At 40.2% G+C, this 18,612-nt stretch overlaps 1 protein-coding gene across 4 annotated transcripts in view; it reads right to left on the bottom strand.

The window, feature by feature from the left end:
* slitrk4 (SLIT and NTRK-like family, member 4) overlaps positions 1 to 18,368 on the bottom strand; it is a 38,706-nt gene extending 20,338 nt beyond the window's left edge. The window contains exons 1-3 of one of the 4 annotated variants that reach the window (XM_069170804.1): positions 17,040 to 18,368; positions 13,652 to 16,193; positions 11,249 to 13,213 (exon numbers count right to left, since the gene is read on the bottom strand). In XM_069170804.1, the coding sequence (XP_069026905.1) occupies positions 13,104 to 13,213; positions 13,652 to 16,151 (2,610 nt within the window). In that variant the 5' untranslated portion in view covers positions 16,152 to 16,193; positions 17,040 to 18,368 and the 3' untranslated portion in view covers positions 11,249 to 13,103. Of the gene's footprint in view, positions 1 to 11,248; positions 13,214 to 13,282; positions 16,194 to 17,039 lie in introns of those variants that run through there. The other 3 variants (XM_069170806.1, XM_069170803.1, XM_069170805.1) reach the window with 3 other exon arrangements.
* Between the last annotated feature and the right edge of the window lie 244 nt (positions 18,369 to 18,612).

The following is an 18,612-nucleotide window of genomic DNA, read 5'->3' as shown; positions in this document are numbered from 1 at the left end:
CAGCAGCACAGGATAAAATAGGCTGTGCAAGAACGCTGTGTCCAACACTGGCACTATATTTAAAGTGCCTAATTTCTATTACATGTTAGGTTAAAGTCAATCAACTACTTCTGTTGGTTGTTTATCCCATCAGTTCTACCAAAATGTGACTAGAGGACAGCGTCAAAGGATGAATGGTTCCTTCATTTTAATGATGCATATTAATTGAGCACTTGTAGAAGTTTGGTTAGAGGTAAACTACTCATAAACTGCATGATGACTAATTGAATAAAAAATATCACCAGTCCGATTGCCAAGGAGTCGCCGTCCGTGGTGCTGAATGTCTTGTCACATGTTCAGTATGGTAACCAATGGATAAAACACCCAAAGGCTCATTATATGCTTGCTTTTTAACATTACAAAGGCATTGACAAGAAAACCACAATATAAATGGCATTGATTGGATTTATACTTGTGTTCACTTAAAGATGAACAACTTTTTACTTGGAGACAGATCATGACTGACTCACACATCAGAATTTGATTTGTGTTTCAGAACACATTTTAGAATCCATTGGAATCCCTCTTCAATCTAAATAGGTTTCACTTTCACCAGTTTTAAGTATCGCAAGTTAAAAATATCTTTAACAAAATCCCATAAAATCAAACCTTTTCAGCAGATGCTAACCTAATCTGCTGGAAGTGATCTCAGTCATGTTGTCCAATGAAAGCAATGGTCAGCACCGAATGAAAAAGGGAAAGCCTGCTACCTTAATTTGTTTTTTTGTTTTTTATTCCCCCGAGCTGATAAAAGCAAGCTAAAAGGTTTGTCAAGAGATCCATTAAAACAAGTTCTAGCTTTGCAAATCTAAATATTTTTACAGGCAGCAACTTAATACAACACAGAAACAGCTGGGGAACTATTACATAATAGTTTCCATATTGACTTCAGATTTTGCAAAACTCAAACACAAGGGCAACAATTGTGGATGTTACCACACTGTTATTAACTTCATGGCAGAACGAGCAGCAGTGCTGACATCTGTTAGTCTCTTTACAGCAAACACTTTTACAGTGCGAGATTAATGCTCCTCTCTGGGACAAGCAAGCTAAACATCATAGACATGCAAATGTGTGGCTAAAGGCAAGTGTGTAAATGCTCTAAAGAGGCATTTTTAGTCATGGACCAAACTCTAAACATATGATTCCATTATTAGGCCTAACCTAAATTGGTAAATTGCCAATTTACGAATCCAGTTTACATGGAGCACCGTTAGCATTTATTTTGAGTCATGATTCTGACTACATCGCCGAGTCCAATATTCCTCCTCCTTTTAGCTCCATTTTGTTCTCCATTAACTTACATTAACCAATTAATGCTTAACTATGTCCACTAGCTTGTCACTATCATGTTCAGCTGTTTGTAGGTAGCACACATCACGTTTATGAAAATGTATTAGCATGAGGTAAGATTGAGCTCAGAAGCCAAACAATAAGGAAGGAAAGACGCTACGAAACTGAAAGCTGAAGGAAACCGCAGAATCAGGTCTGTATTTTCATCTCTTTGAATTACACATTTCACAATGCACACTGAAATTTGATCAAGATTTATTATACAAAACATTTGTTTAGTCCATTTTTAAGTGATAGCTACTACATAAACACCTAGTACCTAAACACTGCAGCAAACCATTCAAACCTTTAAAAAGGCAAAACCTTTGCTTTAAGTGATTTCTGACAGTGCTGAGGTGTTACCTGTCTATTAATGCTATTTACCGTATCGTCACAAAAGAATATAATTTCCTCGCAGCGTGTCACTTATTAGACGGTATGCGAAAAGCTATGAGAAAAGCAATTGGTAGCTATTTAAAAATTAAAACCCCAACAAACCCCCTGCTAAAGCCAAATCCATATAAACACTGTAAGCGCTAAATCTGTGGTGTCAGGAGTCTTTGAGCTGCCTTCAGCAGAGTCCACATTATTACCAAAGCTGGCCCACTACATGTCCTTGAGGGGCCAATTCATTAGTTAGCTGGAAAGCCCAATCAATCACAATGTATCTGGGAAGACTATGGATCATAATTCAGCTCAGGTACAGTAAAGAGAAAAGACAGGGGGATGGGACGATGGATGGATGGAGAGATAGGCAAACAAGACAGATTGGCAGGCAGGGAGAGAGGGAGAAGGATGATTGCGTCTGTATCCGCAGACAGTTTAAGGCGGTAGTATACCAGGAGTTGCTCGGTGTTGCAGTCATTAGATATTTCCTGTCAAGCAAAAAACCCTGCAGTACATTTTAATTTCAATTTCAGACTTTTCTCTTGAAATAATGACAACACTTGTTTTATTTTTTTTAAAAGAGAGAAGAAGAAGCATGAGCATTATGCAACAAGACATGAAAACACGTCCATGTCCTGCTGCGGGGTCACTTCTTTCTGTGTTCTGAGTCATAATTAGCATAAAAAAGTACATATATTCTATTTAACTTTTAAACATAATTTACATGAATTGCTTTTCAGTGGTATATTCATAGAGGGCTTGGGGTCTGTCATAAGATATAAGCTATAGTGAAAGCACGAGCAAAAGGGAAACTTCTGATGTGTTCCCCTGGGATATTAGCACAGGAAAGCACTCTCTCACACAAACACAAACACAAACACAAACAAAAACACAAACACAAACACACAAACAAGCGTGTAACCTCTAGGGGCAGTCCCAAAGGTCTAAGTATGTATCCTCTACTTGTCTGCAATTGTTCCCTTGCCTTCACTGATCCATCCATAGATCAATGTAATACAATAGAAATAGGTGTTGGTTTGCACGCCAAGGGGAAACAGCGGCACATTAATCACAGCCCTGCGTTCATACACATACAGCTGCTCCCCAGCTAACGCAAAATGGTTTAACAATGATTTTCAAGACTCAACTGTCCAATTATCAGGATTTAAATGACTCTCAAGGCTTTTGAAAGCTTAAATCTGATGATTCAAAATGGCATTTGAGCTTAAGAGATATAAAGTAGCTAAATGCATTTAATTAGCACTTTACCCAAGTATAAATTTGAATTAATAGTTCTCCTCTTAAGCATGTCAATTTTATAAAACTGTTACTTATATTTTCCAATTAGCTGTCATTGCTACTTAACAGTGTAGTTTAGCAGAATGTTTTGTTTGCTAAGTCTTTTTGCTTGTTTCTAAAGTGTTGATAGAGTAGGATGTTTGGACCATAAAACAAACAAACAAGCAAACAGAAAAAAGTAAAAGTATTTCCGCATTATACCTGTTGTATTCCTATGATAGTTTGGGGATCTGTATAGCATAACCAACTGAGTAGAGTGGTGCAAATCAAATTTGAGAAGAAAGAAACACAATTGATACTTTAGAAACATTCACTTTCGTACTTAATAGTCATCGTAAAATGGAAAAATTTGAATTGTTCTTAAATATGCCCATTTAGTGAGATTCAACTTTTTAACTCACTTTATTTTCCAAAACGCTGTCATTGCTACTTTAAATAGTAAGAAAAGTATTTAGCAGAATATGTGATATTAGCTAAGTCATCTCAGCTATTGGCTAAACATGCCAGCAATGCAGTATTTACAACACCAAAAACAACAGAACAACAATGCTTTCATATTTCACAAACAGAAAAAGTATGGATGAATGGAAAATGTAACTATGTTAAAACATTGCAGTATTTAACATTAAAAATGATTAAAACAAATATTTCTTAAAATTTAAGCCTAATCACCAAACATGCATTGTCATTTCTCAAACCCACATTATTATAAACTATTATTAAATTGTATAACCCCATTTCCCAAAAAGTTGGGATGCTGTGTCCAATTTCAATAAAAACAGAATGCAATGATTTGCAAATCAAATGAACCAACTTTAATTGCAAAGAAACCAAAGACAGCATATCAAATTTTGAATCAGAGAAATGTTATTGTTTTATGAAAATATGTGCTCTTTTTTAATTTGTTGCTATCAACATGTCTCAAAAAAGTTGGGAGAGGAGTAACAAAAGACTGGAAAAGTTGTTCAAAAGCTAAACAAAAACACCTGGTGGAACAGCTCACAACTAATTGGGTTCATTGGCAACAGATCAGTAACATGATTGAGTATAAAAATATAATTTCAGTGAGTCAGAGTCTCTCAGCAGTGAATATGGGGAGAGGTTCACCACTCTGTGAAAGACTGTTTGAGAAAGTAGTGCAACAATCTAAGAATAATGTTCCTCAATGTAATGTTAAATAATTTGGGGATTTCATCATTTACGGTTCATAATATCATTAAAAGATTCAGAGAATCTGGAGAAATCGCTGAACATAATGGACGAGGCTGAAAACCAATGTTGGATGGTGGTGATCTTCGGGCCCTCAGGCAGCACAGCATAAAAAACAGACATGAATCTGTAGTGGAAAACATAGTCTGGGCTAAGAAGAAGTTCTAAAAAAACCCATCGTCTGTGAACACAGTTCATCGCTGCGTCCACAAATGCAGGTTAAAACTCTCCAAAGAAGAAACCAGATAGAAACATGATCCAGAAACACCGCCGCCTTCTCTGGACCGAGATCATTGAAGATGGACTGAGGTGAAGTGGAAAACTGTCCCGAGGTCTGATCAAAATTTGAGATTCTTTGTGGAAATCATGGACTTGGCATCCTGCGGGCTAAATAGGAGAGGGAACATCCAGCTTGTTATCAGCACTCAGTTAAAAAGCCAGCATCTGTGATGGTACAAGGATGCATTAGTGCACATGGCATGGGTAGCTTGCACATCTGGAAGGAAGCATTACTAAAGAACCAATGCAGGTTCTTTAGTAGAAGAGTCTGGATGCTAAACTGGCCTGCCTGCACCCCGAACTGTTGAGCAGCCACAATTAAATCTTAATAATAGGACAACCTTTCACTTCCTAAACTCCAGAAACTGATATCAGTTCCAAAACATTTACAGACTGTTGTAAAATGAAGAAGTGGTAAACATGACCCTGTCCCAACTTTTTTGAGACATGTTGCTGGCATCAAATTCAAAATATACCTATATATTTTTTTTTTTATAAAACAATAACATTTCTCAGTTTCTGCATTTGATATGTTGTCTTTTGTCGATCTGCAATAAAATATTGGTTTATGTGATTTTCAAATTATCACGTTCTGTTTGTATTTACATTTTACACAGCGTCCCGACTATATTGGCATTGGGATTGTAATATAGTTACTTTTAATTGTTTTTTTTGTTTTTTTTTAGCTCTGATCAGTGTATAGGCAACTGGATAGGGGGATGACAACAACAACAGTAGCAAAAAAAAAAATACTGTCTGTATTTTAGAAAAAAAACAGACTCAAAATGGATGAGAATAGAGCTGAGTCTCACTTTTAAATAGTAATTATTTTCCCCTGTGGTGAAACAGCTTCATGAACTCATTAGCAGACAATTTGGCATCTGTCTGTGACGTTTAATTGACAGTGACTGTCCAATGTCACAGTTTGATCTGGTATTTTGAGTCGATTGTATATTAACTGCACACAACAGAGCAGCATGCTGTGGAAATTAGATGCTCTTTACAATGAATACTTTTGATTCAGTTTCACCTCCATTCAGAGTTTAAATTCAAGACATTCCTATCTCAGAGAAGGTTGGCTTTAAGTTGAGTTCACCTCACATCATTGAAACAAAAAGGTTCACAGACTTGTAATTCCAAGATGTGAGGAATTACTGACAGCAACGTTATCTCACTTCATAAAAAAGACCGACAGACATCTCAACAAACTGTTGACAGAAGGGCAGCAAATGCACCACCACAACAAAAATCCAACATCAACACTCATACAATCCATTCAGGTAATTTTGCGCCAACTAAACTGCTACAAATACGCATTCATGAGAACCAGGCACCAACAAAACCCAAGTAATTACACCACTGGACTAAAAGTGGACAGCAGCGTTTGCCATTGATTTAACAAAGAAGGGAATAAATACACCGTATGAAACAATGAAAACACTGATGAAAATGATATCAAAAGCTTCCTTCATAATCTGAATGGAAGTATAAGCCTCAGACACATGAAATAATAGTACTATCAGTGAACAGAGTTTTACTTTAGTTCACTCTATTATTTTGAAAGAGTGGATGTCACTTTTTTCAAATGTGAACGTCTCATTTTGTTAAGGAACTCATTATCCTTTTAAGACCAAGCTGGTGCTAAAAAAGTTGTATTCAAAGGACTGAATTTGAATGAAAAATTAAATTAATTTAATGGTGTGGAGGCCAAATAGGCCCTGTAGGGGCTGTGAAATTCTACGAGAGTGCTGTCCTTTAATACGTGCCTGCATTAAATTAAAGGCAGGGAAAGGGGGGAAATGGAAGATTTGAACACATCACACTTGGCTGCTGCTTTGTGAAAGTGTGTTGAGCCTGTGCGGAACGTTTGCACAAAGTTGCTTAAGTTTCATGACCACAGGGGCTAGTGAAACACACGCAAAGCCTTCTGTATAACGACAGGAAGCCACGCATGACACAATCCTCATCCAGCTTTTGTTTTAACAAGCTGACCCTGAGGCTGTGACGGCTTCAACCGACAGGTGACAGGAGACTTTCTGTGATCGCCTTCTATGAATGTCACTAAATGGTGTGAAAATGGCAGCCAAGCAGCAACAACAGAGCAGCACTGGTGGATTTGTCTACGTTTAATGAGGCAGCTGTTGGGAAGGCGAGGCATTGTTTTGCTCTCATTGGGGATGCACCGAGTAATTTGCAGTAACCAGGGAGATGCCATCCCTTTTCATCCCTTCTCAAATGGCCGCCTGACCGTGGCGGATGCCCAAAATGCCCCGGTACCATTCCTGAGCACATTGTTGGCATTCAGCAGACATGAGGCACCGCTGCTACAAATGTGCCCTCACAGTCTAATAAGGTGTCAAAGAGAAAATAGAAATGTAATTAAAGCAAATACCGCATTAATACAAACTAGAATCATGAGTAAAAGCTTTTGTAATGGAATGTACCTAATTATGTGGGATTTTAGCATTCAAGCCTGATGGGGCAATGAATATTTGAACTGTTCTTTTAACTTCTTTAATTCTGGTGAACAAACCATTGGGGCCTTTATTACTGATGCAGCGCAAAAGAGAATACACTTTATTTTGAAGAACCATACCAGTGATTTTGCATGTTCTGGTCAATTGACTTCAAATGACTATTATTTCCAATAAGATTATTATTATTACTATTTTGCAAACAATTTATCTGTTTTTTTTTCAGAAAATGCTTTTCTACCAATACATACAATTGCTGGCTTTATATGAAAATCTATCAGCCAACTCTTGAAGCTTGCACATGTGCAATCCATCAAGTCTGCACTCATATTTTTGACACAGTTACATAAATGTATGAAGGTAATCTTGTGCGAACTAATGCAAAACCGTCTGCATTAATTAACATTCCACTTTCATTGCACGTTGGGGGAATCAGCAAAAACAGATTCAGAAAAAAAAACCAATAACAACTAAAATCATCAAAATTAAACCAGCCCAAGACAAAATACACTGACATTTACTTCCAGATATAAATACAAGACACTGCATTTCCCATAATGCAACTTTATAACAAAATTTTGTTCGACCCTTCTTGCCTGGTAATTATTGACGTCTTACAAACTCCGAGTTCATAAGTGAGGTCTAAACCCCAGTCCAAGATGAAACTTATTACATCATTATGACATCATCAGGGTTATTTTTTCAGACTTTTTAAAACATAAGTAAATATAATGTTCTTTTTTTAAAGCTTGATTAACACTTGTTGTGACATGTAATATGTTTGTCATGCAAAACCGCTCCTTCAAACTGCACAATGATACAATAATAATGTAACATGACCTGTATTTTTTTGTATAAAAATGCAGACTTGATGTTTATGGTGACAAATTAAAATCCACTCTCAACATTCTGCTCTTTGATTTTTCAACATTACAGAAATAACTGGCAACCAATAACTGCCTGGAAATGTAAACAAATACAACGGAAAAATCAAAATATGCACAGCACACATTGTGAATGACAAGCCAAGTATGAGTACTATATACGTGATTTATAGTTTTCAAACCCACTGGTGTGATCCTTCAAATTAAGCTCAAGATAAAAAAAAAAAAAAGAAAAAAAAAAGAAAAACAACAATAATAAGTAAGAGCTTAATTTTGGGGAAATTAAATGAAAGATACATTTAATAGTAAAATATTGAAAGCATCAAACAAAAATGTGAATTGTGTATGTGCAAGATGGTCATACATTTTAGAAAATGTTGTTTTTCTAACTTTCAAGGTACTCAAGGTAAAAATGAAAGACAAATAAACATTGTTAGGGTTAGACTATTGAGTGGTCACCATCAGTCAACAAGTGTAAATGAAAACAAAAAAATACATATTTTACCAATCGCAACGTTCAAAACTTAACATTGTTGGTGTCTGACTTCCTTTCTTCTGGATAGAATTGCCCATGAAAAGAGAACTGACTGCAACACTGTGGAGACAAATGGAGCACACTTGGAACAAATAAGATAAGGGAGGGCAGACATTTGCTTTACAAAGCACACATTTACACTGCAGGAAAGAGGCTTCCACAGTGGCTGTTATTATAATGAAGTGAATCTGTTATTTCTGGTCATTTTAAATTTGAAAACAAAATGGAAAAGGGAGGACAAATGAGAGACCAAACAGTGAGGAAGAAAGCTGAGGGGAATATCCAAGAAAGGAAGAAGTGGAAGAAATTCCAGACTACAAAACAACATTATTATGACAACAAAGTGGAAAGAGCTATAAAGACAGAAATTAAACCCCCCAGAGAAATGAAATAACATACTGAATTCACAGATAACAATTGCACCCAACTACAAGCAGTCTAGTTTTCACGTATATTAATCCTTTGTAACATTGTCTTTCCGTGGTGAGACAGAAATGAAACTCAGATCTCAACGGCTTAGAATTTATTTTTTTCCTGCAACTTTCAGGCTGCATTCAAGTGCCGCTGAGACAGTTTGAAGTGGACTGTTAAAAAGCAGTTCATCTGCATTTTGCTGAACAATAAATAAGCTGCAATTTTTCACTCAGTTTGAAACAGAATTGAACATAAAAATGTGTCCTTCATGCAAAGAATAAGCGTTGAAATAAAGTGTTGATTACTTTCCGCTTTGGCTCTTTGTTTTAGGCTGTACTGTAACATAGTGGCTCCCAACCTTTCTTAGTTAGACACACTCTTTGGTTGGCAGGTGAACCACTTCATTTTGAAATAACCCAATAAGGTTAGGGTTTTGTAGCATTTTTGTTGTTGTTGTTGTTGCTTTCTTATCTGAGTAATCATCTTGAGAATGTTCAGATGTAATGTGTAAACCATGAACCACTGCTGCATTGAGAATTTTACAGTACAGAACAAGTTGTAGATTTTGAGGAATACGTTCTCAAAACCAATCACAAAAAAATGTAGATTATTTTTAAACATCATTTCAAATTGTTTATTGTTTAATCTTTTTTTTTTTGTTTAATGATTTGACTACACATGTCCCTTTAGTTTTGATCTGTTTGTTGCTTTTTTGTTAGTATACCTTGACTTAATGCTAGAATTTATAAATTATTCCTGGACATAAAAAGCATCATCATAATGAAAAGCAGGTTATGGTGTCCGTGATGTGTATTTTTTCTTTAAAATCACAAAACAATGGTTGACAATCAGGCAGAACTACAAATATAATCTGAATTGTGTCATTTCAGTGATCCTGCAGTCCAGTCACACCATTTCACACTCTCTGCTGTGTTCTTAGCTCACAGCGCCCCTTGTGGTCAACACTTGACAATCCTTTCCCAGCAGGGCTTTACCAACTGTTTCCCCCTTAAATCCCTCCTCTCAAATCGCCATGCATTTCACCAAGCAACTCCTTCAGATAAGAATGTACTCTGAGGCACAGCAGAGATGATTTTTACAGTTTACAGTTTACAGTTTCAGCACAGAATTGCATAACTGTCTCTACAGCAGGTGGGATGATAACAGCCGTGATGAGAGGAAGACAGAAAGAAGAAAAACAACCAAGAAGCTTTTGTGCACGTTTCATTGTACTAATGTCTAGTGAGTTAACTTACAGTAAAAATAATTAATTTCTCTGTTTTCTAGTGATGGCACTGTAGCCCCTCAAGGACCCCCAGAGCTTCCAGGAACAGAACCCTGCTCATGAGCCAAGTCACTGCAGTAAAATGTTGGACAGAAACAACACTTATCCAGCCAATTTGAATCTAGTTGTTTGAAGTATCTAAATTACATTTCTGCTCCGTTACAGAGCAGTACGGTAGACATGACAAAAAAGGAAGGGAAGATGGCAAAGAGAGTTTGGAGGGGGTGGACATATCAGATTCAAACCCGCTCCCCCCCCCCCTCACACACACCCTCCCCCACCACCACCACCACCACCTCCCTCCCCATATCCCTTTTTTAGTTCATAACTGCCTTGGGTATTAATAATTAATGAGGACAATTCTCTGGCGTCTGGATGAGTCATACTTTCTGCTACTTGGTTTCCCAAAAGCCCAAAAGGTTGGATTAACGGAGAAACAGTAAATCTGAATTTTTAACCCTAAAATGGAACACACATGAATGTTTGATAGGTGACTAAAAACAGATGGCACTCTGATAACCGCTGACAATAAGGTTGGCATAAAAAGACGGAAAAAAAAAAAGCTGAAAAGAAAAGGAAAATAATGATGTTTGGAAATGGATAAAAGAATCTGAAATGATTACCATGAATAAATGCAATATTTGGTCATATCTTTTTCAGAGCATTACATGACATAAACCACAAAAACAGCACATATGCATCTTGAAATGATGTTTTCAAGCTTAAGATGTTTAGTTTGGCATGAAAAGTTGCTTAAACTGAGACTTGGCTGAAGGCACGTCCACACCGAAGACACCATTTTTAACTCTGTGAGAAGAAGCGTAAATGGTTTCATAAGCAACAGTTTCCAAGCTCCCTCAGCCAGTTTCCTCAAACTAAACAGACTAAGCAATCGTATATTATGCTTGAAGGGCAGCCAGTTTTTGTACATGAACAAAACTAGTACAACATTCTGTCACTTGAGCTGTAGTCTGTCTAACACTGAGCTGTCAGACAATCTTGTACTGTGAAAAACTCAAAGCGGGGAAATGAGGGATTTGGCAGTTTCAAAGTAAAGCAGCCTAGAAGAAGCCAAGAGGATGGTAACTAAAAGAAATAGGGGGGGACACAGTGCAAATAGGTGCCGATTTTAATACCTTGATTTCAACATGATTATACAAGAGAAAATTAACCAATATACAGGAGATTTATGACCAATAGAAAATTGTATTTATTATACTTTCCAAGATACATTCTATTCATTTGTAATGTCAATACACACTCATAATTTTAACTTAACAATACTTTTTAAATAAGGACCGGATAGAGTTAAGTTGATAAAGGAATTTTGAAATAGAACCTGTCTTGACAATATAACCTCAAACTAAATAAATTAAATAAAATTATCTGAAGCCATCATGACTGAGCATTTTTACTAATATTGCACATGGAGTTTTACGATATGACTCTGTCCTGATCTAACAATTTAGAGCCTCAATTGGTAGCTTTCCCTTGTCCTCTGAGATGTCTCCTTTCCCAATCCCAACAATTCCAGAAGCATATCAAGTTTAATGCACATTTATTTTGGTTGCATAATGTTAATAAGAAACCTTTTACAAGATACTGTGGGAGATATAAGAATAAGGAAACGGCTTGAAACTTCACAGACTCTCTCAGGCCTCGGCTCGTCGTGCGACACAATAAAAAGGAAACATCACAGATCACATTTCACAACCCTTCGTCCGGCGGGTCGAGTTCCTCAGTAAACTGAGAGACACAAAAACCCTTGAATCGACTCAACAGTCACTTCTGGTGGCCTGAATTAGCTCTGATGCGTCGTTCTGTCAAGTCCTTTTCACTCTTTGTGTATTATTATTTTTTAAATAATACCAATAACTCTTTAAATAATCCTGCATAGAAAAATAAATTAACTATGTTGTTAAATCTTTTTTTGTTTTTTTTACTACGAATTGAGAGCTGACAAGGGGAGGTGGATCACCGATTGAATCATATTTGCGGTTTGTTTGACAATTGTGGCTTGTAGTCTCTTGATGATGATGCTCCGTCGTACAGTATGAGTGTGTTCTTGTGTAGATGTTTGTCTTTCCTTGTAATTTACAAACCAGTCCCACAGATACAAATAATGTAAGACTTACAAAATAAATTCCAGGTTACGCTTACATGGCAAGCAGCTTTGTAATTTTTTATCCTTTTTTTTTTTTTTCTTTTTTCATTTTTCATTTTTCAGAAACAATGTCCTCTGACAGTGTATGTGCCGTTAGATTTCACCCAAAACATACAGTTACTGTAAGTAGCAATTTTGAAGAGAAACACAACTCCATTCAGAAGACACTATATTTAACATGGCTCTTTACACAAAGAAAACAAGTCATGAAATCATTCCCCAAAAGAGTTTCGCAGTGCCTCCAATTCCCATGAATGGAAAACAGGAGCCGTTTAGCCTCCCGGCAAAGAGCAGGTGTCCTGCTACTGGTGTGTAATCCAGACAAGATGGCAGAGAGTCTGCAGCCGACTCCAGAGAGCATCCCCAAGAACAAACAGACATCCCCACAAATGATACAAAAATCAAATGAAAGCAAAGTAGCATCCATTGAGTCACTGATTCTGTTAATCTCATCCGAGAATACCGATTTTGGATACTTCCCAGAACAAAGGAACAACCAACACTCACTCCTTTTTTCTTTTTTCTCTTTTTTTTTTTTTAAACGGGCTGAAGATGGCGAGGTATATTCTCAAGCACTGTTTTCAAGACCCTTTGATTTGGTTGGAAAAACAAAAGGAAGAGAAAAAGAACAACAAGAACGACAAAAAAATAAGAAGATAAGTACCCATTTCAATAGCAGCAAAAATACTACGACTGTCTGGTTGCTTTTTAGGGTGTCCTGTGGTGTGTTTGCGGGACTCATACGTGTAGTGGCATGGATAATCCAAAAGGTCTTTCCTTGTGAAATACATCCACGCTGATTCTAGCAATAGCTTTGTAGTGTGGAGCCATTTTGTCCATCTCTGCATTGGTCATTAAGGATTTCCAGAAGGCACTTTTTGCTGCATGTGTGTATTGTGTGTGTGTGTGTGGCTGCAGAGAGAGAGAGAGAGAGAGAGATGAAGACAGAGGGCGAGAGAACTGGGAGTTGAATGATGTATGTGTGCGTGTGTGTGTGTGTGTGTGTGTGTGTGTGTGTGTGTGTGTGTGTGTGCGCGCGTGCGTGCGTGCGTGCGTGCGTGTGTGTGTGTGTGTGTGTGCGCGCGCGTGCGCGTGCGTGTGTGTGTGTGCGTGTGTGTGTGTGTGTGTGCGGCTATAGAGGGGGATAAAGAATCAGAGAAAGGCAGATGTGTTTGGCTGTCTGTCTGTCTGCCTGTCTGTGTGTCTGACTTCCTTGTGTATCATGTGTGTAATTGATGCACAAAATCAAACACAACAATCCCTACATTTTACTCAGTGCAGTCTGCTCCTCGAGCACCTGCAGGTAATCAGGCGTTCCCTGGAGCTTGGCTTTCAACTCGTAATACTCACTTTTCCTCTGCTCCACCACGATCTTACTGTGGTTCCCGCCTATCAGCGACGACTTCTTCATCTTTTTGTCCAAGGTTTTCTCTGGGTAGCGAATTTCATACCCGCCCATCCCTATACTGTTGAAATCTCTTCCTCTGTCCAGGAAGTTGTGGATGAACATGCTGGGCTCTCGGTTGGGGAGAAACTCCTCAAGTTCATCGATGGTACTGAGGCGTTTGTTGCGCTCCAGGGTGGAAAGTGAGTCTTTATCCTTGTCGGCGCTGTTCCGGAGGATGATCTTCTGCCTTTGCGAGTCTGCAAACTTGAAGCCAGCGTCCATGTCTGAGGAGCGTCCCATCCCGCAGGTGTGGCTCTTGCCAATGTGCTCGATGGTCTGGGGGATGAATGTCTCGCCTCCCAAGTCGTCTCCAGGGATGGAGCCTTTTTTGCCAGATTTGTGGCTGTGGCGGCGAAGCTGCAACGACATGGAGCCACACTCCTGGTTCCCGAGCCCCTCCTGCCTTCCCACGGGTTTTTTATTCCGCCTCAGGACAAAGACTAAAAGGCAGAAGGCCACAAACACAGTAAGGATCAGCACTACGAGGATGCTAAGGATCATAATTGAAAGAGGCACAGGTCCGCCCGGTGGTGCTTTGCCGACTCCGGCAGGTGACACTGAGGTCAAAATGGGGGTGGCGCTCGTCTGAACAAATGGCGGCCTCGCGAGCCTCGGACACAGGATCTCATTTTTTAAGAGGCGCAGCTCAATGTTGGAGAACTGCACAGGGGAGGCACATTTCACCTCTTTGGCAGCCACTCCATCACTTAGCTTCTGTAGCCAGAGTTTGAGGGCGACCAGATCGCAGGAACACTCCCACGGGTTCCCTTCCAGGTCTATCTGGGTCAATGACCGCAGCTGGTCCAAGACACCGCTCACAGGCAGGGTCATAAAGTGGTTGTTTTTCAGATTTAGTCTAGCTAAAGAGACACCCGCAAAAACGTAGGCGGGGAGACTCCGCAGAACGTTGTTGTTGAGATACAGGAGTTGGAGGTTCGGCATGGAGTCAAACGTGCCCGCTAAGATTTCCTTTATGGCATTGTATTCCAAATACAGGTACTGCAGGTTTGAGAGGCCCAAAAACATTTCTGGGTGTAACTGTTCAAGTTGGTTTCCATTCAAATACAGTCTCCTCAGATTAGTGAGGTTAGCAAACACACCTTTCTGCACTGTGACAATTTGATTGCTGCCAAGATGAAGTAAATCTAAACCCTCAAACCCTTGGAAATCAATCGGGCTGATGTCGCGGATGTAATTCCCACTCAGGTGAAGTTTCTTGGCGTTTGGGGGTTTGGGAATGAGATCGGCTAGATTTTTAATATTCCTCTCTTGACAACTGACACTAATGCCGAAGTCAGAAGGGTGGGCTTTACAGCTGCACGGCTGTGGACACAACAACGGAGGGGTCCTTGTCTGGAAGGAAACAATCTGGCTATTTCTTCCAAAAGGGGGTAAACCAGCCACAATACCATTACCGTAAATTTTAGATGAGTCAGTGGTTTTTGGCGCTTTCGTGGCAAGAGGAGCCACAGTGGTTGGGGACATTTTGGAGGGAAACTGCCCATTATCAGGCAGTGCGGGCGGCATCCTGACATCGAAATCACTTCCTGTTCCCATGGGACAAAGCTCCTGTTTGTTAGTTTCTTTCAGGAGCCTCCCGTACAAGTCACTCGGTGTTTCACATATGGCCTCGCCGATAAAAATATTATAGGGCATGTTTTCAAGCCATGCCTTGAGAGGTGCTAAATCACAGGTACAATTCCAGGGGTTGTCATCCAACTGCAGCTCTACAATGCGCCCGATGTGCTCCAGAACCCCCAAATATGGAAGCTTCTGGATCCTGTTCCCCCTTATATCCAGGTGCGTGAGCGAGGCAAAGCGAAATATGTTGTCAGGAAGTGCCTGTATGAGGTTATCATTCAGGATCAACACTTTTAGCTTGTGAAGTTTGTTAAATGCTCCCTTTTCGATGTATTTAATCAAGTTGTAGTCAGCCTGGAGGTATTCCAAGTTTTCTATCCCTTGAAAAGTGTCTGCTCGTAGCACCTTTAACTCGTTATTGTTCAGATGCAGCTGTTTCAATGCGCTCATCCCCATGAATGCACCACCTTCGATGTTCTGCAATTTATTGTTCCCCAGCTGCAGTGACACTGCGTGGGTGAAGTTGAGGAACGAGTTTGGGTAGAGTATGATTAAGAAGTTGTTCTGGAAGTTCATGTGGTACAGAGACGAGGCCGGGGGGATGAGCTGCGTGGGTCGATAGACGGTGATCTTCTCGCAATTGACGTACAGCACGTTTTCCACCGACATGCAGGAGCAGGCGCTGCAGGTCTCGGCCATTAAGTCCGAGGCGGACGGGTCTACCATCGGGGGTCCGTCCGACATGGAGGGGGAGGAGAGGGAGGAGGAGAGGGAGCCGGAGATGGAAGAAGAAAAGGCTGCCAGCAGGAGTACGAGCAGCATCTCGCCGGTTAGAAATCCTCCCCCAGAAAACCATTTAGTAACCTTTGGAGAGAAAAAAAGAGAGAGGTGCATGCACAGTCACACACACAGACACACATGTACATACGAGACCAGAGAAGCATGTGTGCACACAAACACACAGAAAGCAAACCATCAAAATGCATATTGTAGATTGATTATACTGTAATTGCAATATTTCATCAATTTTGGCATGCTTTTTAATAAAAGACACGAGATATATTATTCTGATATTTTACTGTATAAACAGCGTACTACAATATCTACCGTAGTGATGCACATTTCCAATTATTGCACTTTTTCATTGGAATCATTTGAGTGAGAGGCTTTGGCATTGACACTGCTTCTCCCTCATCCCTGGACGACACAAATGTTTAATGCAGATTATTCGGTCCTGCAGGAAAAGTACCACATTTTCTCGAAATTAACCAAACTCATGAACTGCTGCCCATCTATGCATCTTATTCTGACATCCAAAGCATGAAGCATTGTCTTGAAAATATTGAAGAACCGCAGACGTACCCCCCCCCCTCCCCTAGCAGATTCAACAAAATCAAAGTCAAACTGCAGTTGTGTTTTTCATGGGGATCTCAGCTGAAGCCGACAACAGTGCCACTGAGCTGCACATTCAGGTTATTTAGCAAAGCAACTGTGGGAGAAAAAGGAAGAGGAAGAATTGGGTCTATGCCCATTGCTGACATATTGAGAGGTTTTAAGCAGCACCCATATATCACCCGGAGAACCATTTTTCTACCTTTGACACCAAATAGAGGAAGATATTAAAATGTTGGTAGACTAATGGATTTTTTTTTTTTTTAAATCAGGTCATTTAAAATGAACATAGGTGGAATTTAAATAAAGTAGACTTACCCAAAGCTGAGGTGATAATGAATGCGGCTCCCTCTGGAGACACGGGGCAGCATTGGTGAGACATGGATGGAGACGTGCGCAAACAGTCCTCCCAGCTGAAGTAGAATGCAGGCAGTTATAGGGCGCAACAAGGTTTCTTCAGCGCCTATATCCCCATGCAGGCTCCTGTAGATCAACACGAGCCAAGCAAACTGGAAGTGGGGGTGCGGTGGAGATGGAGAAACAGAGGAAGGAGGAGGAGGAGGGGGGGGGGGTCCGATTTCACCCGATGCGTCTCTTACTGACGGGCTCCTCTTGCTTGGAAAAATCACCCCTCTGGTCGTTCGGTCCCCAAGGTGGCTGTCCTACCTCCATGAGAGAGCATTCATTTGGGCGCAGTAGAGATCGAGAGAGAGACTGGGAGAAAGAGGCAGAGATAGGGAAGGACGGGGAGATAGAGGGAGAAAGGGAGAGGCACACAGCTTTCAGAGATCTTGACGGCGCGTCCGGCGACTCCAAGGCGTGAAAAAAGGCGCAAGGCGGACGGTGATGCGGTGAAATGAGTCCGTCATTCTTGGAGTTTTTTATTTGATGGGAAACTGGATGAGGAAGAAGAGCAAAGGAGTGTAAAAGAGAAAATGGGGGAGAGAGTGTGGCCAGCGCTGTGCGCCTGGCTTCAGCTCGGCTCAGCAACCCCCAACGATCCAATAAATAAATACTGGTTTGTTTCGAGCGAAGTTGCGCACCGGGATAATGCTTCAGAGGGCAAAAGCTGCCAAAACGCTCCCATCAGGATATCACTTCACTGTTTCCCATCCAGGCATCATAAATCCAGTCCTTGTGCAAAACAGTTCTTTTCTCTTCAGTTTGTTTGCAGGCAGAGGAGATTATTTCAGTCTCATCAAACGGGAGGGAATTTAAGAAAGGACGGATGTAAAATGAAGGGCTGTGGCGATATTGAAGCTCCTTTCCCGGATTAAAAGAAAAAAAAAAAAAAAGAAAAAGCGGCGAGAAACAAGAGAGACTAGTCAGGACAACAGAAACCGGTGCGTAAAAATGAATAATGCAGTTATTCAGCCTTTAGTCCGCTGTGGTGCAAGTGAGGAGCTGGAAAGTCCGCGTTTTCTCTCGCTTCCATCCAGAGAAAATGCCATCGAAATAAACTTGATGAGTGAATGTGAGGATTTTTAAAACGTCCCCCTAAAAGAAAACAAATATCCAGGCCGAAGTAACGGAGGGGAGTCAAACAGGAGGAAACCAAGCTTGTGTTCCCCCCTCCTGTAAAGACAGAACAGTATCCGTGTCAGGCGCATAAGTATGCTGGCTCTTTCTGCAGCCGCATTCACTGAGCTTCCTACACGACTAAAAGAGGAGAATGCAGAGATGTCGAGAGAGAGAAGGGGGAGGGAGGGAGGGAGGTGAGAGAGAGAGAGAGAGGAGGAGGAGTGGTGGTGGGGGGGGGGGTCTCTCGCGTTGGAAAAAAAAATAAACTTCAGACCTTGAAACAGATCCATTATGTGGGGCGCACACCTATACGTCTGCATGTCTTCCTTCTGTATTATGACCTCTGAAATATTATTTTTACTATAATTTT

Source organism: Embiotoca jacksoni, unplaced genomic scaffold (assembly GCF_022577435.1).
Source record: "Embiotoca jacksoni isolate LCO1_2020_lvr unplaced genomic scaffold, fEmbJac1.0.p SCAF_5, whole genome shotgun sequence".
Classification (NCBI taxonomy): domain Eukaryota; kingdom Metazoa; phylum Chordata; class Actinopteri; family Embiotocidae; genus Embiotoca; species Embiotoca jacksoni.
Note: the sequence above shows the minus strand (reverse complement) of the source record. Positions and strands in the feature narration are given on the sequence as shown.